At 42.0% G+C, this 23,645-nt stretch overlaps 1 protein-coding gene and 1 long non-coding RNA gene across 5 annotated transcripts in view; both read left to right on the forward strand.

Annotated features, from left to right (window-relative positions):
- Positions 1-23,645, forward strand: part of LOC126993018 (dedicator of cytokinesis protein 1-like) — a 111,566-nt gene that overhangs the window by 37,734 nt on the left and 50,187 nt on the right. For 3 of the 4 annotated variants that reach the window (XM_050851843.1, XM_050851844.1, XM_050851846.1), the window contains exons 20-23: positions 7,058-7,171; positions 19,738-19,887; positions 22,023-22,216; positions 23,369-23,486. In XM_050851843.1, the coding sequence (XP_050707800.1) occupies positions 7,058-7,171; positions 19,738-19,887; positions 22,023-22,216; positions 23,369-23,486 (576 nt within the window). The remainder of the gene's footprint in view (positions 1-7,057; positions 7,172-19,737; positions 19,888-22,022; positions 22,217-23,368; positions 23,487-23,645) is intronic. The other variant, XM_050851845.1, reaches the window with a different exon arrangement.
- Positions 590-7,049, forward strand: LOC126993019 (uncharacterized). The gene is made up of 4 exons (XR_007747259.1): positions 590-2,342; positions 2,514-3,127; positions 3,184-3,936; positions 3,992-7,049. It is a non-coding gene; the product is annotated as an uncharacterized LOC126993019 (long non-coding RNA).

Consider the following 23,645-nt stretch of genomic DNA (forward strand, 5'->3'; position numbering starts at 1 on the left):
GTCTGATTCTTCCTTCTTTATTCCTCTTCCTCCCATCCTAAGATCTTTATCAGTCTTCTCTCTATTCCTCTCTTTCTTAACCCCTTCCGTTTTCTTTATCTTTATCTCTTTTCTCGTCATATTCTTAATTTCTTCTGTTTTTCTATCAACCGTTTTCTTTCATCCACTCTTCTTCCTTTCATTTTTCTTTGTTATTTCTCTCTGGTTCTCATTTTCTATCTTTCTTTTTCTTTTCCACATTTTCGCTGTTCCTTCTTCCCTCTTTCATCAACCATTCTCTTCTATCCACTCCTCTTCCTATCATTTTCCTTCGTTATTTCTCTCTGGTTTTAATTTTTCATCTTTCTCTGTCTTTCCCAAATTCTTACTGTCATATTTTTTCTTTATTTCTTCTGTTTTTCATCAACCATTCTCTTCTATCTACTCTTCTTCCTTTCATTTTTCTTTGTTATTTCTCTTTGGTTCTCATTTTCTATCTTTCTTTTTCTTTTCCACATTTTCGCTGTTCCTTCTTCCCCCTCTTTCATCACCCATTATCTTTCATCCACTCTTCTTCCTATCATTTTTCCTTCATTATTTCTCTCTGGTTCTCTTTTTCCTCTTCCTTTTTCTTTTCCACATTTTCGCTGTTCCTTCTTCCCTCTTTCATCACCCATTCTCTTCTATCCCCGCTTCTTCCTATCATTTTCCTTCATTATTTCTCTCTGGTTTTAATTTTTCATCTTTCTCTGTTTTTCCCAAACTTTTACTGTCATATTTTTTCTTTATTTCTTCTGTTTTTCATCAACCATTCTCTTCTATCTACTCTTCTTCCTTTCATTTTTCTTTGTTATTTCTCTCTGGTTCTCATTTTCTATCTTTCTTTTTCTTTTCCTCATTTTCGCTGTTCCTTCTTCCCTCTTTCATCAACCGTTCTCTTCTATCCACTCTTCTTCCTATCATTTTCCTTCATTATTTCTCTCTGGTTCTCTTTTTCCTCTTCCTTTTTCTTTTTCACATTTTCGCTGTTCCTTCTTCCCTCTTTCATCACCCATTCTTTTCTATCCCCTCTTCTTCCTATCATTTTCCTTCATTATTTCTCTCTGGTTCTCTTTTTCCTCTTCCTTTTTCTTTTCCACATTTTCGCTGTTCCTTCTTCCCCCTCTTTCATCACCCATTCTCTTCTATCCACTCTTCTTCCTTCCATTTTCCTTCGTTATTTCTCCCTGGTTCCTGTTTTTCTCTTCCATTTTCTTTCCCTCATTTTCGCTGTTCCTTCGTCCCTCCATGTTCACATTTCACTAACCTAACATCTCCTTCCCTTCCTCCCTCTCTGTGTATATATAGTTTTGTGTATATAGTTCACAACATCCTAATGCTCTGTTTTCATGAATTAATTTTGATATGACTCATTTTTTTGTGTTGCTGGTGTTGTATTGTGCTGTGTTACTTACCCTAGTATGTTGCATGCATGAGTGTGTGTGTGTGAGGAAGTTGTTGTATTAGCGCATAACATTTTTATTTTCTGCTCTCTCTCCGTCTCTCCGTCTCTCTCTGGCATCAACAAAATCATAACCATTTGATAATTCTTCCATATGTTCTAATTTTACATACTTTTTCCTCGTCTGTCAATTTCCTTTTATTTTACATCATTTTCCGAAGTGCATGTTAGTCGCTGCATTGCTTGGTGGTGATGGTGGTGGTAGTGGCGGTGATGATGGTGTTGACAGTGGTGGTGATGGTCAGTTAACCCCCCCCCCCTCTCTCTCTCCCTCCGTAGAAATGCTTACTACTCACAAACTACAGTCGACCCTCAAATAGTACAGTTTTCAATAGTTCGGTTACGGTTTTATACAGATTGTCGTAGAAGATCTTTTAAGGAAACCGTACTATTTGAGGGGTGACTGTATTAATATTAACGTAGCCAAATGCCTCTCTCCCGCCTCCTTACGCTCATAAACCAAAGAGGAATGAATATATAAAGAAAACACAACGGATGGGTGTGATGGGTGTGTGCTGTGGACCATCTTCCCAATAGGAGATATGAAAGGAAGTTGAAAAGGATATGTTGGGAATCTTAAAGGTGAAGTTGGGAGCTCACACTTAAAGTCAAACCGTTTCAAATAGCCCATTTTGGCGTTCGATTCTGTGGGTCCTTTCCTCCCCTCTGCTCGGCCATACAGTCCCATCACCTATTTTTCCTTGTCCTATGTTACCTTTGGATAACATATGAGAGGAAGGGACAGGTGTTGGGACAGTGGGCCGTGTTACAAGTTCAGTCTGAGAAGTTTCAGGTCGCTGCAAAGGTCTGTTTAGGGGCCGTATTACAAGTTCAATCTGAGAAGTTTCAGGTCGCTGCAAAGGTCTGTTTAGGGGCCGTATTACAAGTTCAATCTGAGAAGTTTTGGGTCACTGCAAAGGTCTATTTAGGGGCTGTAGTACAAGTTCAATCTGAGAAGTTTTGGGTCGCTGCAAAGGTCTGTTTAGGGGCCATATTACAAGTTCAATCTGAGAAGTTTTGGGTCGCTGCAAAGGTCTGTTTAGGGGCCATATTACAAGTTCAATCTGAGAAGTTTCGGGTCGCTGCAAAGGTCTGTTTAGGGGCCGTATTACAAGTTCAATCTGAGAAGTTTCGGGTCGCTGCAAAGGTCTGTTTAGGGGCTGTAGTACAAGCTCAATCTGAGAAGTTTCAGGTCGCTGCAAAGGTCTGTTTAGGGGGTGTATTACAAGTTCAATCTGAGAAGTTTCAGGTTGCTGCAAAGGTCTGTTTAGGGGCCGTGTTACAAGTTCAATCTGAGAAGTTTCAGGTCACTGCAAAGGTCTGTTTAGGGGCTGTATTACAAGTTCAGTCTGAGAAGCTTCGGGTCGCTGCAAACGTCTGTTTAGGGGCCGTAGTACAAGTTCAATCTGAGAAGTTTCGGGTCGCTGCAAAGGTCTGTTTAGGGGCCATATTACAAGTTCAATCTGAGAAGTTTTGGGTCGCTGCAAAGGTTTGTTTAAGGGCTGAGTACAAGTTCAATCTGAGAAGTTTCAGGTCGCTGCAAAGGTCTGTTTAGGGGCCGTATTACAAGTTCAATCTGAGAAGTTTCAGGTCGCTGCAAAGGTCTGTTTAGGGGCCGTATTACAAGTTCAATCTGAGAAGTTTCAGGTCGCTGCAAAGGTCTGTTTAGGGCCGACATACAAGTTCAATCTGAGAAGTTTCAGGTCGCTGCAAAGGTCTGTTTAGGGGCTGTATTACAAGTTCAATCTGAGAAGTTTTGGGTCGCTGCAAAGGTCTGTTTAGGGGTCGTATTACAAGTTCAATCTGAGAAGTTTCAGGTCGCTGCAAAGGTCTGTTTAGGGGCCGTGTTACAAGTTCAGTCTGAGAAGTTTCGGGTCGCTGCAAAGGTCTGTTTAGGGGCCGTGTTACAAGTTCAATCTGAGAAGTTTCAGGTCGCTGCAAAGGTCTGTTTAGGGGCTGTATTACAATTTCAGTCTGAGAAGTTTCAGGTCGCTGCAAAGGTCTGTTTAGGGGCCGTATTACAAGTTCAATCTGAGAAGTTTCAGGTCGCTGCAAAGGTCTGTTTAGGGGCCGTGTTACAAGTTCAGTCTGAGAAGTTTCGGGTCGCTGCAAAGGTCTGTTTAGGGGCCGTGTTACAAGTTCAATCTGAGAAGTTTCAGGTCGCTGCAAAGGTCTGTTTAGGGGCCGTGTTACAAGTTCAATCTGAGAAGTTTCGGGTCGCTGCAAAGGTCTGTTTAGGGGCCGTATTACAAGTTCAATCTGAGAAGTTTTGGGTCACTGCAAAGGTCTATTTAGGGGCTGTAGTACAAGTTCAATCTGAGAAGTTTCAGGTCGCTGCAAAGGTCTGTTTAGGGGCCATATTACAAGTTCAATCTGAGAAGTTTCAGGTCGCTGCAAAGGTCTGTTTAGGGGCCGTATTACAAGTTCAATCTGAGAAGTTTCGGGTCGCTGCAAAGGTCTGTTTAGGGCGCCGTACAAGTTCAATCTGAGAAGTTTCGGGTCGCTGCAAAGGTCTGTTTAGGGGCTGTAGTACAAGTTCAATCTGAGAAGTTTCAGGTCGCTGCAAAGGTCTGTTTAGGGGGTGTATTACAAGTTCAATCTGAGAAGTTTCAGGTTGCTGCAAAGGTCTGTTTAGGGGCTGTGTTACAAGTTCAATCTGAGAAGTTTCAGGTCACTGCAAAGGTCTGTTTAGGGGCCGTGTTACAAGTTCAATCTGAGAAGTTTCAGGTCGCTGCAAAGGTCTGTTTAGGGGCCGTGTTACAAGTTCAATCTGAGAAGTTTCAGGTCACTGCAAAGGTCTGTTTAGGGGCTGTATTACAAGTTCAGTCTGAGAAGCTTCGGGTCGCTGCAAAGGTCTGTTTAGGGGCCGTAGTACAAGTTCAATCTGAGAAGTTTCGGGTCGCTGCAAAGGTCTGTTTAGGGGCCGTATTACAAGTTCAATCTGAGAAGTTTTGGGTCGCTGCAAAGGTTTGTTTAAGGGCTGAGTACAAGTTCAATCTGAGAAGTTTCAGGTCGCTGCAAAGGTCTGTTTAGGGGCCGTATTACAAGTTCAATCTGAGAAGTTTCAGGTCGCTGCAAAGGTCTGTTTAGGGGCTGTATTACAAGTTCAGTCTGAGAAGTTTTGGGTCACTGCAAAGGTCTGTGTAGGGGCTGTAGTACAAGTTCAATCTGAGAAGTTTCAGGTCCCTACAAAGTTATTCATCCTGAACTCTGTAGGGACCTGAAACTTCTCGGATTGGACTTGTAGTACGGCCCCTAAACTGACCTTTTCGGGTACTGAAACTTCTCACATTTGACCTGTAATACAGCCCTGTGTGGCAGAGCAGAGGGGAGGAAAGGACCCACGGAATTGAACGCCCAAACGAACTATTTGAAACGGTTTGACTATAAATGCGGGTGGCCTCAGTGCTCGTCTCCGTAACAGTGGGCCGGTGGTGCGTGAGAGCCCATTAACTCGGGACACAGAGCCAGAGTGACATCCGGGTTAGCACAGTTTACCTTTCCCAGGCTTCCCCAGGTAATCATTGTAACCACACTGGAAAGATATCAAGAAATACAGCTTTCCCAGTAGAGGAACTGAACAGTGGAACAGCCTGGGGAAAAAGATCGTCCATTTAGAAAGTTTGTAGGAGCTTAAAGTTGCGTTTGACTTATTGAGGCCCAGAGATAAAACCCTTTGATGGCAGCTTGGCTCATGTATAGCTCTACTAGGTAAATACAGCTAGGTAAATTGGTGCACACACACACACACACACCCACACCCACACACACACACACACACACACACACACTTCAGCATTTAATTATTTTTTTTCTACACAAATAAGGTTTACCAATTATTCAAGCTGGTAATTTTACATGTGTTCATTTATTTGTTGCAGGAGATTCACTTGAACCTGTGCAAATTATTATTATTATTATTATTATTATTATTATTATTATTATTATTATTATTATTATTATTATTATTATTATTATTATTATTATTATTGTTATTATTATTTATGACTATACAGTACTGTCTCTAGGATTGCGAGTTTCAAGTTTGTGATTCACCAAGTTTGTGATAGGGACCCAAAACATTCAATTTTTGTTGAAAACTGAAATTGCATTATGACCCGAACTTTGTGGGTGGCGCGCGCTGTAAGACAGTGGTGGTTTGCGATCCAGTTAACGAGGCGGAGGGGGTCGTGACGTCAGGGCGCACTGCGGCATCACCACCGCAACACTGTATTTTACCGTCCACTGCCATTGTCCACCTCACCCCAGCGGTCCCACCCAACTAAGGATAGTTCAGTGAAACGTCATCAACTCAGCCATGACGTCACTGGAGACCCACACGTGTGGCCGCAGCCAATAGTTCAGTGAAACATCATCAACTCAGCCATGATATCACGTGTTCTATGACATCACGGCGGTGACGCGCGCTGGAGACCCTCGCCAGCAAGAGTCATTTGAATCTTGGTTTTATTCAAGGATTTACACATCATATGAAGTGTGGTGTTCTCTGAAACTTCAGTCCAGTGGCGCCGCGGCCACACGTGAGGGTCTCCAGTGACGCCTCTGTTTACATGTGACGTCACGAGTGCGGTGCATTGTGGGAAAAACAAATGCTTAGCGAGCTATCCTTTATATGTCTCTCATCCTTGGTCCCACCCACACTTCTACCCCCATGCCGTTTGGGCCCTCAGAGCCCCGGCGTGGTGCTCTCCATTCGCTCCCGGTCCCCCTCAGCCGTCCATGCTAAAGCTGGAGTGGCGGGGCAGCAGCAGGGATCCATCGCAGGGTTCATGCAGCGCCGGTCGCAGGCAGGACACGCCCATGCGGTGTGGGGCCAACGGCCCGGTGTGCTGCGGCTTGCATTTTGCAGTGGCAGTTGAGCCCTCTCAGCACTCATGCCGAGGGCTAGGAGCGGTATGTCTCCAGCCCTTTTGTGGGATGTGCTAGGCTGCATGGGCCGGGGCTCTGGCTGTCTCTGTTGCCACCTTTCGGCCCGGCATTTCAGATGAGATGTCGACGGTTTTCAATTTTCCTCATAAGAAGATTGGTTCAAAGTTTGCGATTTCAACGTTTGCGACCCACAACGCCGACCTATTTATTGCAAATTTGGAGACAGTACTGTATTATGTTCAACCCCTTCCTGATAAGACTGATGAAAATTGATTGAATGGTGGCTCCCGTATATAGAATTTAATTTTGGTCGTCAATATGGCAAGCAATGCATATTCTTCGCAAACTGGATTATTGGTGTGAGGCAAACCACACCACGGAAGCAATGACGGTGTTTCTCTCTCTCTCTCTCTCTCTCTCTCTCTCTCTCTCTCTCTCTCTCTCTCTCCCCCCCTTCATTTTTCATCTATATATCTATCCTCCTTCCTTATCACACACACACACACACACACACACTCAAAAACAAACAAAAAAAAAATGACATATCTCTTCACCACACTCATATTATTTCTGTTTATGTGTGTGCTTGTTCATTTACCCACCCCTATGTGCGTGTGTGTGTGTGTGTGTGTGTGTGTGGGTGTGTGGGTGTACATGGTCTGAGGTGAGCCGCCCTGCCCTTCTCAGCTCACAGGTACTGACGTTGTGATGCGCAAGGAACAAACAAAAAAGAAACTGCAGAAACTCCTTGCCCTCGCTACTGATGTTGAGTTAGTAGAGGAACGCAAGAGGATGGACGAGGTAAGGCTGTGTTTAGGAGTCTGAGGCTGTGTTTGGGGTCTGTGGGGGATGTTTTCAGGGTGTTCTTTGAGGTGCGTTCTGGGTCTTGAGGGTCATCTCGGTTTGTCCTGGGTCCATGTAGGGGTGGAGCGAGTCTTGTTTAGGGGTCTGAGGCTGTGTTTGGGGTCTGTGGGGGATGTTTTCAGGGTGTTCTTTGAGGTGCGTTCTGGGTCTTGAGGGTCATCTCGGTTTGTCCTGGGTCTGTGTAGGGGTGGAGCGAGTCTTGTTTAGGGGTCTGAGGCTGTGTTTGGGGTCTAGGGGATGTTTTCAGGGAGTTTTTTGAGGTGCGTTCTGGGTCTAGAGGGTCTTAGCGTGCATGGTGGTGCAGTGGGTCATCTGGGTTTGTCCTGGGTCTGTGTAGGGGTGGAGTGAGTCTTGTTTAGGGGTCTGAGGCTGTGTTTGGGGTCTAGGGGATGTTTTCAGGGTGTTCTCTGAGGTGCGTTCTGGGTCTAGAGGGTCTTACCGTGTGTGGTGGTGCAGTGGGTCATCTGGGTTTGTCCTGAGTCTGTGTTGGAGTGGGCTGGGTCTTGAGGGCTTGTCTTGAATCAGTGTGATGGTGGGCTGGGTCATTGTGGTTTGTCCTGGGTCTGTGTGGTGGTGGGGTGGGTCTCCTGGGTCTTGAATCAGTGTGGTGGTGGGATGGGTCTGATTTGTCCTGGGTCTGTGTGGGGGTTGTGGGTGGATGGAGTGGGTCTTAGTGTGCTATGGGTCTGTGCAGAAATTTAACGATGCAAGAGTTTGGGGAGTCTTTCATCTGTGTTGTGAGTTGCTGTTGTCTTGTGGTTGTTAAGGATTCATGTCGGGTTAAATTAATAAGTAACAATTGAAGGTGTATTTAGCAAGGGAAAATGTAAGCTGCGTAAAGTACATGAGAATGGTCTGATAATAGGAAGTAGGTGTTAAATTGTGGATTGCAGGAGCTTAATACAGTGTTGAGAGTATTATTCTTGGCATCTGCTGTGAAAAATTTAAGGGTGGTTTGTTGATGCTGTGGGTGGAGGGTGGTTTGTTGATGCTGTGGGTATGGGTGGTTTGTTGATGCTGTGGGTATGGGTGGTTTGTTGACGCTGTGGGTATGGGTGGTTTGTTGATGCTGTGGGTATGGGTGGTTTGTTGATGCTGTGGGTATGGGTGGTTTGTTGATGCTGTGGGTGAAGGGTGGTTTGTTGATGCTGTGGGTGAAGGGTGGTTTGTTGATGCTGTGGGTATGGGTGGTTTGTTGATGCTGTGGGTATGGGTGGTTTGTTGATGCTGTGGGTATGGGTGGTTTGTTGATGCTGTGGGTATGGGTGGTTTGTTGACGCTGTGGGTATGGGTGGTTTGTTGATGCTGTGGGTATGGGTGGTTTGTTGACGCTGTGGGTATGGGTGGTTTGTTGATGCTGTGGGTGAAGGGTTTGTTGACACTGTGGGTATGGGTGGTTTGTTGATGCTGTGGGTGAAGGGTGGTTTGTTGACGCTGTGGGTATGGGTGGTTTGTTGATGCTGTGGGTGAAGGGTGGTTTGTTGACACTGTGGGTATGGGTGGTTTGTTGATGCTGTGGGTATGAGTGGTTTGTTGATGCTGTGGGTATGGGTGGTTTGTTGATGCTGTGGGTATGGGTGGTTTGTTGATGCTGTGGGTATGAGTGGTTTGTTGATGCTGTGGGTATGTGTGGTTTGTTGATGCTGTGGGTATGGGTGGTTTGTTGATGCTGTGGGTATGGGTGGTTTGTTGATGCTGTGGGTATGGGTGGTTTGTTGGCTGTGGGTATGGGTGGTTTGTTGAGGCTGTGGGTATGGGTGGTTTGTTGATGCTGTGGGTATGGGTGGTTTGTTGATGCTGTGGGTATGGGTGGTTTGTTGATGCTGTGGGTATGGGTGGTTTGTTGATGCTGTGGGTATGGGTGGTTTGTTGATGCTGTGGGTATGGGTGGTTTGTTGACGCTGTGGGTATGGGTGGTTTGTTGATGCTGTGGGTATGGGTGGTTTGTTGATGCTGTGGGGGATGGGGGGTTGGTTGTCGCTGTGGGTCTGGGTGGGTGGTTGATGCTGTGGGTATGGGTGGTTTGTTGACACTGTGGGTATGGGTGGTTTGTTGATGCTGTGGGTATGGGTGGTTTGTTGACACTGTGGGTATGGGTGGTTTGTTGATGCTGTGGGTATGGGTGGTTTGTTGACGCTGTGGGTATGGGTGGTTTGTTGATGCTGTGGGTATGGGTGGTTTGTTGACGCTGTGGGTGAAGGGTGGTTTGTTGATGCTGTGGGTATGGGTGGTTTGTTGATGCTGTGGGTATGGGTGGTTTGTTGATGCTGTGGGTATGGGTGGTTTGTTGATGCTGTGGGTATGGGTGGTTTGTTGACGCTGTGGGTGAAGGGTGGTTTGTTGATGCTGTGGGTATGGGTGGTTTGTTGATGCTGTGGGTATGGGTGGTTTGTTGACGCTGTGGGTATGGGTGGTTTGTTGACGCTGTGGGTGATGGGTGGTTTGTTGATGCTGTGGGTGATGGGTGGTTTGTTGACGCTGTGGGTATGGGTGGTTTGTTGACGCTGTGGGTGATGGTGTGTAGTGAAGGTGTATATGTAGGGTGACACCATACGACACATCAAAACCACAGCATGGGAGAGTGTGTCCTCCTTGATCACAGGCACTAAATCGTTACCAGAGAAGCCATGTGGAATTCATACTAACCCACAGACATCGCTGGACCTCTACATAGACGATCCAAACTTCAGTCAGTTGGTTTTGTGTGGCAGAAATATAACAACGCTTCCAGATTGTGGGGCGCTATATGACCAATGCATTTTTTTTTTTTTACAACAAAGGAGACAGCTCAAGGGCACAAAGAAAGGAAACAATAATAAAAAAAGCCCGCTACTCGCTGCTCCTAAAAAATAAAAAAGAGAATGAAAAGAGGTGGCCGAAAGAGAGGTCAATTTCGGCAGCGGCGCCATGATTTTATCCCAGCCAGTTCAGATTGCGGTAGAATCTATACATGGACGATAGTTAGACGATAGTTAGAACACCTCTTATGCGGCGTAACTATTAATGCTACAGTCTTAACGTCGGAAGTGACTATATATGGACCATTCATTTTAGGGAGCTACTCGTCAGACACTGGCATCGTCCAAGGGTTAAGGGCGATGCTATAGTGTTCCTTGTGTTGTCGGTACTTCTTAGAGCAAATACTGGCGTCGTCCAAGGGTTAAGGGCGATGCTATAGTGTTTCTTGTGTTGTTGGTACTTCTTAGAGCAAATACTGGCGTCGTCTAAGGGTTAAGACTGATGCTATAGTGTTCCTTGTGTTGTCGGTACTTCTTAGAGCAAATACTGGCGTCGTCTAAGGGTTAAGGCTGATGCTATTGTGTTCCTTGTGTTGTTGGTACTTCTTAGAGCAAATACTGGCGTCGTCTAAGGGTTAAGGGCGATGCTATTGTGTTCCTTGTGTTGTTGGTACTTCTTAGAGCAAATACTGCCGTCGTCTAAGGGTTAAGGCCGATGCTATAGTGTTTCTTGTGTTGTTGGTACTTCTTAGAGCAAATACTGCCATCGTCGAAGGGTTAAGACCGATGCTATAGTGTTTCTTGTGTTGTCGGTACTACTTTAAGATCTCGACAATTCCCAAAGCACAAAATAATCCTACTATCAGCCTCAGTTTCAATTTCCTCTGGCTCTTGGTGACATGGTGCCTGTTGTGAAGGGTGCCAAGCTCTCCTGTTCTCTGGCACTGATAGGCACGGCACCTCACCCGCTTTGGCACCTTTGTACACCTGAGTTTTAGCACCTTTGTGAATGCTGATGATGCAGGTGAAGGCATTAACTGGGTGAAGAAATGTGTGCTTGTATTCTTAAGTTCATGGATTGCTTAAAAATGAAGCTTAGGATTACGTCAGACATTAAGGACAGGTAGAGGAGCGAGGGTGACTGTCATTGCCGTAAGAGACTGAGGCATTAACTGGGTGAAGAAATGTGTGCTTGTATTCTTAAGTTCATGGATTGCTTAAAAATGAAGCTTAGGATTACGTCAGACATTAAGGACGGGTAGAGGAGTGTGGGTGACTGTGTTTGCCGTAAGAGACTGAGGCATTAACTGGGTGAAGAAATGTGTGCTTGTATTCTTAAGTTCATGGATTGCTTAAAAAACGAAGCTTAGGATTACGTCAGACATTAAGGACAGGTAGAGGAGCGAGGGTGACTGTGTTTGCCGTAAGAGACTGAGGCATTAACGGGGTGAAGAAATGTGTGCTTGTATTCTTAAGTTCGTGGATTGCTTAAAAAATGAAGCTTAGGATTACGTCAGACATTAAGGACAGGTAGAAGAGTGAGTGTGACTGTCATTGCCGTAAGAGACTGAGGCATTAACTGGGTGAAGAAATGTGTCCACTCTATGTGTTTGTATCCTTAAGTTCGTGGATTGCTTAAAAAATGAAGCTTAGGATTACGTCAGACATTAAGGACAGGTAGAGGAGCGAGGGTGACTGTCATTGCCGTAAGAGACTGAGGCATTAACTGGGTGAAGAAATGTGTCCACTCTATGTGCTTGTATTCTTAAGTTCATGGATTGCTTAAAAAATGAAGCTTAGGATTACGTCAGACATTAAGGACAGGTAGAGGAGCGAGGGTGACTGTGTTTGCCGTAAGAGACTGAGGCATTAACTGGGTGAAGAAATGTGTCCACTCTATGTGTTTGTATTCTTAAGTTCATGGATTGCTTAAAAAATGAAGCTGAGAATTACGTCAGACATTAAGGACAGGTAGAGGAGTGAGGATGACTGTGATTGCCATAAAACACCAAGGCGTTAACTGGTGAATAAGTGGCTGTGTCTGTCTTTGCCGTAACAGACTGGTAGAGTAGCGAGTGTGACTGATTGCTGTAAGAGATGAAGGTGTTAACTGGTGAATAAGTGGCTGTGTCTGTCTTTGCCGTAACAGACTGGTAGAGAAGTTAGTGTGTCTGCAATAACCCCGTAGATGGCGGTGGAACTGTATATAAAACTGTATGAACTGTATGGGAAAAAAAGATGAATTTAGACAAGTTTTGATACATTAGCATTAACCCGGTAGCAGCGACGGGCCAAATTTGTGGCTTTACCGTGTAGCTGCGACGGGCCAAATTTGTGGCTTTACCGTGTAGCAGCGACAGGCCAAATTTGTGCCATGATATAAACCCCCAAAGTAGATGATACATAACCTGACCACAAATGCTTTGATATATATTATGAAATGGTTTGCGTGAGGGGTGATTTTTTCTCATTTTTCTCGCTTGGAGGGACCACTAAGAAACATGATCCCCACTGCTACCGGGTTAAACATAACTTGATATCTCCTTCACTAGTGTTCAGGTGACTATTTAAGCCTGACGGATTAATAAAGTGATGTAGCCAAGCTCTGAAACACTACAACTAAACACATGCTTGCTATTTCAGTGTATAGGATGACACATGAGAGATGGTAAGGCACGCAGGGTCTCACTCGACTACCCTGCCCCTGAGATGTATACCAATAGCCCCGTGTGTGTGTGTGTGTGTGTGTGTGTGTGTGTGTGTGTCGTGGTAGCCTGTTGCTGCGTTCTACAGACTTACTCGCTCACACCCTGGCTCTTGGCTTTGTTAATAGCGCTGTACATAGTAATTAGGCTGTGGATGTAGATGCTAATTGCCCCTAATGAGATGTGTTTACCTGCCCCTTAACACTAGCCTAAAGGTGGTGGTGGTGGTGGTGGTGGAATGTTTTGTATATATATTTTTTTTTTACCTTTCCATTCATGAGGATTTTTTTTACTCCACATTTTTTTCTTTGCATCTTTAAAATAGATTCTCAAAATTCTCCCTCTAACCTTTTTTTTTTTTTTTTTTTTTACATGTATATTTTCTCATTTTTTTCATCTCGTTCATCAATAAGTTAATTTTTTCCCTTCCGTATTTCTCTTATTTTCTCTCCTTGCAATTTTTTTTAACAGATTTTCTCATCACTGTTTTGCATATACACATTTTTTTTCCAATCTTTCATTCATTACAAAGGATTTTTTTACCCTTCAGATATTTTTTTTCTCTGCATCCTTAAAACAGATCCTCAAAATTCTCCCTCTAACCTTTTTTTTCCCCCCCATGTATATTTTCTCTTTTTTTTTCTCATTTCCTTCCTCGCTCTCGTTCATCAATGAGTGAATTTTTTTTCCTTCAGTATATATATATTTTTTACTCTTCAGATTTTTTTTCTCTGCGTCCTTAAAATAGATTCTCAAAATTCTCCCTCAAACCTCCTTTTTTTTTTTTTTTTTTTCCATATGTATATTTTCTCTTTTTTTCTCGTTTCCTTCCTCGCTCTCGTTCATCAATAAGTTAATTTTTTTTCCTTCAGTACATATATTTTTTTTACTCTTCAGATTTTTTTTTCTTTGTGTCCTTAAAATAGATTCTCAAAATTCTCCCTCAAACCTCCTTTTTTTTATATTTTTTTCCATGTATATTTTCTCATTTTTTTTCATGCTTCCTTCCTCGCTCTCGTTCATCAATAAGTTATTTTTTTTCCTTCCGTACATATATTTTTTTTACTCTTCAGATTTTTTTTTTCTTTGCATCCTTAAAATAGATTCTCAAAATTCTCCCTCAAACCTCCTTTTTTAATATTTTTTTCTATGTATATTTTCTCATTTTTTTTCTCGTTTCCTTTCTCGCTCTCGTTCATCAATAAGTTAATTTTTTTCCCTTCTGTATTTTTCTTATTTTTTCTCCTTGCATTTTTTTTTACCAAATTCTCTCAGCACTGCCCTTCATAGTCCTAACCCGGTAGCAGTGACGGGTCAAATTTGTGGCTTTACTGTGTTGCGGCGACGGGCCAAATTTGTGCCTTTACTGTGTAGCAGCAACGGGCCAGATTTGTGGCTTTACCGTGTAGCAGCAACGGGCCAAATTTGTGCCATGATATAAACCCCCAAAATAGATGATGCATAAACTGATCACAAATGCGTTGATATGTATTATGAAATGGTTTGTGTGAGCGGTGATTTTTTCTCATTTTTCTCGCTTAGAGGGACCATTAAGAAACATGATCCCCGCAGCTACCAGGTTAATTTCTCTAGACAGACACTGTACATGGAGATTAGTGATTGTCGTCCTTAATTTCTCTATGAAGGGGAAACTCTATACATGAAAATTACGTTCATTTAGTTTCTGTACGATCAACAACCCTTAAAGAAGACTAATGTTCGTTGTCCTCAATTTCTCAGACAAACACTGTACACTGGGTATTCAATATATGCGAGTTCGAAATATGCGAATTCGCTCATATTCGACTAACCTAAATGTGCCAAGTTTTCGTTTTATGCGAGAAAAATCCGCTACGTATGATGCGAGTAGTGGCGCTGGTGTGGCTGGTCGGTGAGGTATGGTGGCCGACGCACACTAGAGGGCGGCGGGTGCAAATGTTTCCCCGCACTTTCCTTGCCTATAATTAACCTTTCCCTCCCTCTGATCCTAAAGTTAATCCTCAGGTAGCTAATTATCGGCTTAAATCGTAGACTTCGGGTGTGTCTCCCCGGAAGCAATCTTTAGTGTTTTAGTGCTTTATTACTGTGAAATGGTGCCGGAGTAAATAGTTAGAGGGTTCGAAAACGGGTCGTGGAACATAGCCCCCTATAATTAATGGGATGATAGGTTCGATATATGCGAAGTCACATCATGCGAGCTTTTTGCAGAACGTAACCCTCGCATATCACGTATACCTGGTGTACTAGTAAATTAATGTCCATATTTGGTTCGGAAATTTACTACAAACATCATCAATGGCTCTTTTTCTCCCTCCTCTCTTACTTATGGGGTTGGACGGGCTGTGTCTCTCTCACCAACCGTTGCCAGATTGTCATACTCAGAGCATAGTATTTGCCGGTTTCTGACGCCTAACTATTGCCAAGAAACATCAGGATCTAACTCTTTTAACAATAACCACAAATGAGTTTCGTTATTGGAGCCCGGAAGACAGTTTAGGGGTAGGAAGTCGGGAAATATAATCGGCTAACTATTGCCAAGAAACATCAGGATCTAAGTCTTTTAACGATAACTATAAATGAGTTTCGTTATTGGCGCCCAGAAGACAGTTTTGGGGTAGGAAGTCGAGAAATATAATCGTCTAACTATTGCCAAGAAACATCAGGATCTAAGTCTTTTAACGATAACTATAAATGAGTTTCGTTATTGGCGCCCGGAAGTCAGTTTTGGGGTAGGAAGTCGAGAAATATAATCGTCTAACTATTGCCAAGAAACATCAGGATCTAAGTCTTTTAACGATAACCATAAATGAGTCTTGTTATTGGAACCCAGAAGACAGTTTAGGGGTAGGAAGTTGGGAAATATAATCGGCTAACCATTGCCAAGAAACACCAGGATCTAAATCTTTTAACGATAACTATAAATGGGTTTTGTTATTGGAGCCCGGAAGACAGTTTTGGGGTAGGAAGTCGGGAAATATAATCGTCTAACTATTGCCAAGAAACATCAGGAATTAACTCTTTTAATGATAACTATAAATGAGTTTCGTTATTGGAGCCCGGAAGACAGTTTAGGGGTAGGAAGTCGGGAAATATAATCGGCTAACTATTGCCAAGAAACACCAGGATCTAACTCTTTTAACGATAACCATAAATGAGTTTCGTTATTGGCGCCCGGAAGACTGTTTAGGGGTAGGAAGTTGGGAAATATAATCGGCTAACCATTGCCAAGAAACACCAGGATCTGTCTTTTAACGATAACCATAAATGAGTTTCGTTATTGGCGCCCGGAAGTCAGTTTTGGGGTAGGAAGTTGGGAAATATAATCAGCTAACTATTGCCAAGAAACACCAGGATCTGTCTTTTAACGATAACTATAAATGAGTTTCGTTATTGGAGCCCGGAAGACAGTGTTGGGGTAGGAAGTCAGGAAATATAATCAGCTAACCATTGCCAAGAAACACCAGGATCTGTCTTTTAACGATAACCATAAATGAGTTTCGTTATTGGAGCCCAGAAGACAGTTTAGGGGTAGGAAGTTGGGAAATATAATCGTCTAACCATTGCCAAGAAACACCAGGATCTAACTCTTTTAACGATAACTATAAATGAGTTTTGTTATTGGAGCCCGGAAGACTGTTTAGGGGTAGGAAGTTGGGAAATATAATCGTCTAACCATTGCCAAGAAACACCAGGATCTAAGTCTTTTAACGATAACCATAAATGAGTTTCGTTATTGGAGCCCGGAAGACAGTGTTGGGGTAGGAAGTCGGGAAACATAATCGGCTGAGTACGACAATCTGGCAACGCTCTCTCACCTAACCTAAGCATTCATAACATTATCCTGCCACATCCTTAAAGGGGGGAGCAGGTGACATGTCTTGGCTCCAGGCATAGCGACCTCGACATAACATAAGCAAGGTGGCTGCAGACTGATGGTGGTAGTGGGTGTTGTTTTGTGTGTGTTCGTGTGTGTGTGTGTGATAGTGGTAGTGGTAGTAGTTCCGGTGGTGGTGGTTGATTGTTTTTCGGTTGTTTGTTTACTTGCTTTTTCTGGTTGTTTTAGTGGATTTTTTTTTCTGTATTTTGGTGTTGTATATAATTTTGTTTTTTTCTTTTTTTGTTGTTGTTAGAAAGCATGTTTGCCTTGTATTATTCCCTTAGTTGGTGAGTTATGTTTTTAATCTCTTTCTTTCATGTCAAAATATATTCACTAATTCAACAGTGTCAGTATATCTCTGTTAACTATTATCTACTATTCCTTGCAAGTATTTCAATTAAGCCAAGTCAATGAATACTCAACTAATCAGATTTTACTTAAGAACTTCAGTATACTTTTTTGAATGCAGGGATGGCAAGTATTTCAATTAAGCCAAGTCAATGAATACTCAACTAATCATATTTTACTTAAGAACTTCAGTATACTTTTTTGAATGCAGGGACGGCAAGTATTTCAATTAAGCCAAGTCAATGAATACTAAACTAATCATATTTTGCTTAAGAACTTCACTGTACTTTTTTTAATGCAGGGACGTTCCAGTATCAACATTTCTACTTGTCCTCAATAGCCGTGCATCAGTTGTCTGTTAATCTTACTGACCAAATATCAAGTGGCCAAAGAAGACAGAAGCTCAGTTTTTCTATTAGTTTGCTATGATATAAATAAACAAGAAAAATGTGTATGGTATGATCTTTTCCGAGAACAGATAATTTTTGTGGTCAGGGTGAAATGACGACTTTTTATCCATGACTGTCTATAAATTTAAAAAACCCTTTGACTTATAACATTTTGCAGTTTTGAGGTACATAGTTACTCATCATTTTTTAGTCTTAGCAAAAAAACGAGAAAAAAATTTATATCATTTAAATTGCACCGTTTGTATCTGGGCTTGTCAGTGAATTTCAAAACCCCTTTAAACTCTAACAATTTGCATTAAAGGTGGTTACTGATCACTTTTTAGTCAAATCAGCACTCCTCTAAATTGACAACCTTCATTTGACTTCACAATCTGATGCTAAACTCACACATGAATCTCTAGTCGACTGAATCCTTCTTTTATGTGGATACTCATTTGTTTTTTGTGAGGGCTTACAGTTTTGTGGTGATTTAGGTTTGTTGTCAGTCAGTGGCTAAATTTTGACAACTGTACTTAATTTTGACTATTTTGACTCCATTCTACGTAATATTGACTCCATTCTACGTAATATTGACTCCATTCTACATAATATTGACTCCATTCTTCATAATTTTGACTTCACTTTTCATGATTTTGACTTCACTTTTTAATTTCAACTTCACTTCACTTTTTAATTTTGACTTCACTTTTTAATATTTACTTCACTTTTCATAATTTTGACTACACTTTTTAATTTTGACTTCACTTTAATTTTGACTTCACTTTTTAATTTTAACTTCACTTTTTAATTTTGACTCCACTTTTTAATATTTACTTCACTTTTCATGATTTCGACCACTTTTTAATTTTGACTTCACTTTTTAATTTTGACTTCACTTTTTAATTTTGACTTCACTTTTCATGATTTTGACTTCACTTTTTAATTTTGACTTCACTTTTCATGATTTTGACTTCACTTTTTAATTTTGACTTCACTTTTTAATTTTGACTTCACTTTTTAATTTTGACTTCACTTTTTAATTTTGACTTCACTTTTTAATTTTGACTTCACTTTTCATGATTTTGACTTCACTTTTTAATTTTGACTTCACTTTTTAATTTTGACTTCACTTTTTAATTTTGACTTCACTTTTTAATTTTGACTTCACTTTTCATAATTTTGACTTCACTTTTCATAATTTTGACTTCACTTTTTAATTTTGACTTCACTTTTTAATTTTGACTTCACTTTTTAATTTTGACTTCACTTTTTAATTTTGACTTCACTTTTCATGATTTTGACTTCACTTTTTAATTTTGACTTCACTTTTTAATTTTGACTTCACTTTTTAATTTTGACTTAACTTTTTAATTTTGACCACTTTTTAATTTTGACTCCACTTTTTAATATTTACTTCACTTTTCATAATTTTGACTTCACTTTTTAATTTTGACTTCACTTTTCATGATTTTGACCACTTTTTAATTTTGACTTCACTTTAATTTTGACTTCACTTTTTAATATTTACTTCACTTTTCATAATTTTGACTCCACTTTTTAATTTTGACTTCACTTTTCATAATTTTGACCACTTTTTAATATTTACTTCACTTTTCATAATTTTGACTCCACTTTTTAATTTTGACTTCACTTTTCATAATTTTGACCACTTTTTAATATTTACTTCACTTTTCATAATTTTGACTTCACTTTTTAATATTTACTTCACTTTTCATAATTTTAACTTCACATTTCACATTTCCGATCATAAAAAATTGAGGTTCAGCTTTTCCATGGCCACTTGATGTCACCTTGAATACACACTAACTTATTTTTGTTCCCCTTCCCTCCCCCTTACCTCAATCCCTCCCCTTCTTATGCTACCTTCTCCCCATCCTCCCCTTACCCAACCTAACCTTACCTAACCTAATTTAACCCATCCATTTTATCACCTCTGTCTCACCCTTCCTAACCCTTACCTTAACTTATCCTGCCCAACCTAACCTTACCTAACCAAACCTAAATCTTATCTAACCTAACCTAACCTTACCTAACCCAACCTGACCTTACCTAACCTAACTTAACTATATCCAACCTTATCCAACCTTACCCAACAACCTTTTAAATCACCCACACAACCTTATCTATCCTTGTCCAACCTAACCTTACCTAACCTAACTTAACCATACCCAACCTTACCCAACCCTATCCAACCTAACCCAACCCAAACCCAACCACACAACCTAACCTAATCTAACCTAACTTAACCATACCCAACTTTACCCAACCCTATCCAACCTAACCCAACCCAAACCCAACCACACAACCTAACCTAACCTAACCCAACCTATCCTAACCTTACCTAACTTAACCATACCCAACTTTACCCAACCTGACCCAACCCGACCCAATACCCCAAACCACCCCAAACACTCGCGGCACACAGCTGGAACTCTGCGCCAACATACTCGGGGACATTCTAGACGTCCTGCGCATGATGGACATAGGGCCGGTGTACGAGGATGTGGGTCTGCTGTCCATCCGAGTGCTGGAGGATATCCTGGCCATCGTGGCGAGGCAAGGAGACATCTCGCTGGTAAGTGTGCTGGTGATGTTTGTTTGGGTGTGTGGGCGTCAGATTCTTAACCCATACCCGTCAAGCTACTGTGGTGTCTTCCCATAAGATTTTGCGTTAGAGATCATAAGTTTGTGTATAAAAAACGTAAGACTTGACAGGTATGTTAACCCCTTCACTGCGGCCGGGCCAAAACAGCGCCCCGCGTCGTATCCAAGATCGCCGCGCATGCCAAATAAAGAAATTCACTTCGGCCTGGCCAAAACAGCGCCCCGCGTCGTATCCAAGATCGCCGCGCATGCCAAATTTCAAACGTCACTATTGAATATAACAAGTTTTCAGCCATAATCTCAACATAATCATCATGTATTATATATGAAAACATGCAGAATTAAATGGTGCACATAAAGAAACTCACTACGGCCGGGCCAAAACAGCGCCCCGTGTCGTATCCAAGATCGCCGCGCATGCCAAATTTCAAACGTCACTATTGAATATAACAAGTTTTCAGCCATAATCTCAACATAATCTTCATGTATTATATATGAAAACATGCAGAATTAAATGGTGCACATAAAGAAATTCACTACGGCCTGGCCAAAACAGCGCCCCGCGTCGTATCCAAGATCGCCGCGCATGCCAAATTTCAAACGTCACTGTTTAATATAACAAGTTTTCAGCCATAATCTCAACATAATCATCATCTATTATATATGAAGACATGCAGAATAAAATGGTGCACATAAAGAAACTCACTATGGCTGGGCCAAAACAGCGCCCCGCGTCGTATCTGAGATCGCCATGCGCACCAAATTTCAAATGTTGCTATTGAATGTAACAAGTTTTCAGCCATAAACTCAAAATAATCATCATGTGTTATATATGAAAACATGCAGAATTAAATGGTGCACATAAAGAAACTCACTACGACTGGGCCAAAAGAGCACCACACGCCGTATCCGGGATCGCTGCGCGCGCCAAATTTCAAATGTTGCTATTGAATATAACAAGTTTTCAGCCATAAACTCAACATAATCATCATGTATTATATATGAAAGCATGCAGAATTAAATGGTATTCTTAACCCGGTAGCAGCGATGGGCCAAATTTGTGGCTTTACTGTGTAGCAGCGATGGGCCAAATTTGTGCCATGATATAAACCCCCCAAAATAGATGATACATAATCTGATCACAAATGGTTTGATGTATATTATGAAATGGTTTGTGTGAGTGATGATTTTTTCTCATTATTCTTGCTTAGAGGGACCATTAAGAAACATGATCCCCGCTGCTACCGGGTTAAACATTTAGTCGCTCAAGCACACATTTTTCTGTCTATCATTTCCTCCTCCTTTTCATCATCATCACCTTTATCTCCTCCTCAGTTTCAATTTTCTTATTTTCTTCTTTTTTTTTTCATGCTCAGTATTGTCCCCGTCCATATCAAATGGTGTAAGATTAGATTGTGTTCCTAGTTCAGTGTATCATTGAGGTTTAGGTTCGATTTTGTTTGTGTCATTTCAGGTTAGGTTAGGGTTGCTTCTGTATCAGTTAGGGTAAGGTTAGATTCTGTTCGTCTACATCAATTAGGGTTAAGTTCGGTTTTGTTTCAGTCCATCAATAAAGGTTAGGTTAGGTTTGTTTTTCTGTATGTCATTTAGGGTAAGGTTAGATTCTCTTCATCTGCATCAATTAAGGTAAGGTTCGGTTCTGTTTCTATCTCTGTGTATCATTTAGGGTCAACTTAGAGTCTGTTCCTGTATAGTGTTAGGTTAGATTCTGTTCCTCTGCATCAATTAAGGTAAGGTTAGGGTCTGTCTCTGTGTATCATTTAGGGTCAACTTAGAGTCTGTTCCTGTTTAGTGTTAGGTTAGATTCTGTTCCTCTGCATCAATTAAGGTAAGGTTAGGGTCTGTCTCTGTCTCTGTGTATCATTTGAGGTCAAGTTAGATTATGTTCCTGTCTATATCAATTAGTGTAAGGTTAGATTCTGTTCACTTACATCAATTAAGTTTAGGTTCTGTTATGTTTCCATCAATAAAGTTAGGTTCTGTTTGTCTACATCAATTAAGTTTAGGTTCTGTTCGATTTCCGTCAATAAAGTTAGGTTAGGGTACGTCTCACCACCGCCATCACCACCACCACCTCCACCGCAGGGCCAGTACGTGAGCATCCTGGTGTCGTTGCTGCGGCAGATGGAGGACCGTCACTACCACACCTTCCTCAACCGCTTCGAGGACCCGGAACACCTCTCCTTCTTCCTGCTGGAGCTGCTCAAGGTCATCAACAGGCTGGCCGAGCACCCTGTCTTCCCCTCCGACTGGGCCGAGATGATCCTCCTGCAGAACAAGTGAGGAGGAGGAGGAGGAGGAGGAGGAGGAAGAAGTACAGGATGATGGGAAGTTGGATTTATGAGGGAGGTGGAGGTAGAATAACAGGAAGAGGAGGAGGAGGAGGAGGAGGAGGTACAGGATGATAGGAAGTTGGATTTATGAGGGAGGAGGAGGAAGAGAAGAAGGTGGAGGTAGAATAACAGGAAGAGGAGGAAGAGGAGGAGGAGGAGGAAGTACAGGATGATGGGAATTTGGATTTATGAGGGAGGAGGAGGAGGAAGAGAAGGAGAAGGTGGAGATAGAATGACAGGAGGAGGAGGAGGAAGAAGAACAGGATGATGGGAATTTGGATTTATGAGGGAGGAGGAGGAGGAAGAGAAGGAGAAGGTGGAGATAGAATGACAGGAGGAGGAGGAGGAAGAAGAACAGGATGATGGGAAGTTGGATTTATGAGGGAGGAGGAGGAGGAAGAGAAGGAGAAGGTGGAGGTAGAATAACAGGAGGAGGAGGAGGAAGAATATGTATAAGTGCCTGAAAGCTTGTATAGAACAGCATCTGGCTCAGGGATATTATTGGAACTCATCGCAAGGAAGGAAGGAAGGAAGGAAGGAAGGGAGAGCTTATAGAAAAGTCACCCAACTATCACCAATTCTTAGCATGATTGTAAATGTGTGAAAGTGCCTCATAGAAAGGTCACAGGGAACAGGATATCACTGGCTCATAAGGGACAAGGTCTGGATATTATTGGAACTCATCGCAAGGGAGGAAGGAAGGACAGGAGAGCTTATAGAAAAGTCACCCAGCTATCACCATCTCTTGAAGCATGATCGTAAATGTGTAGAAGTGCCTCATAGAAAGGTCACAGGGAACAGGATATCATTGGCTTATAAGGGACAAGGTCTGGATATTATTGGAACTCATCGCAAGGGAGGAAGGAAGGAAGGACAGGAGAGCTTATAGAAAAGTCACCCAGCTATCACCATCTCTTGAAGCATGATCGTAAATGTGTGAAAGTGCCTCATAGAAAGGTCACAGGGAACAGGATATCATTGGCTCATAAGGGACAAGGTCTGGCATATGGATATCATTGGAACTGCTCTCAAGGAAGGAAGGAAGGTAGGAAGGGAGAGCTTGTAAAAGTATCAACTAACTGTCGCCATTTCTTGCAGTGTGTTCGTGAATGTGCTTAAGCAGTGCGCCAAGGTCATCGAGGAGAAGCTGCTGGAGCCCTTCAAGGAAAAAGTGTGGAGTGAATTCTTCAAAACAGCCATCAACTTCACCGCTCAGGTAAGACATTGTTGGTGGTAGCGAGTGTTCTAGGTGCTAATCGGTTCACGGATGGAGAAAGTCATATCCGCCAGGGTTACTGTATTTGGACAAACTTACAGAGGTCATCGACATAGACAAGACACTAAGAAAAGGTGTTTGTTTGTGTATGCATTTATG

Source organism: Eriocheir sinensis, unplaced genomic scaffold, assembly GCF_024679095.1.
Source record: "Eriocheir sinensis breed Jianghai 21 unplaced genomic scaffold, ASM2467909v1 Scaffold544, whole genome shotgun sequence".
In the NCBI taxonomy this organism is placed as follows: Eukaryota; Metazoa; Arthropoda; class Malacostraca; order Decapoda; family Varunidae; genus Eriocheir; species Eriocheir sinensis.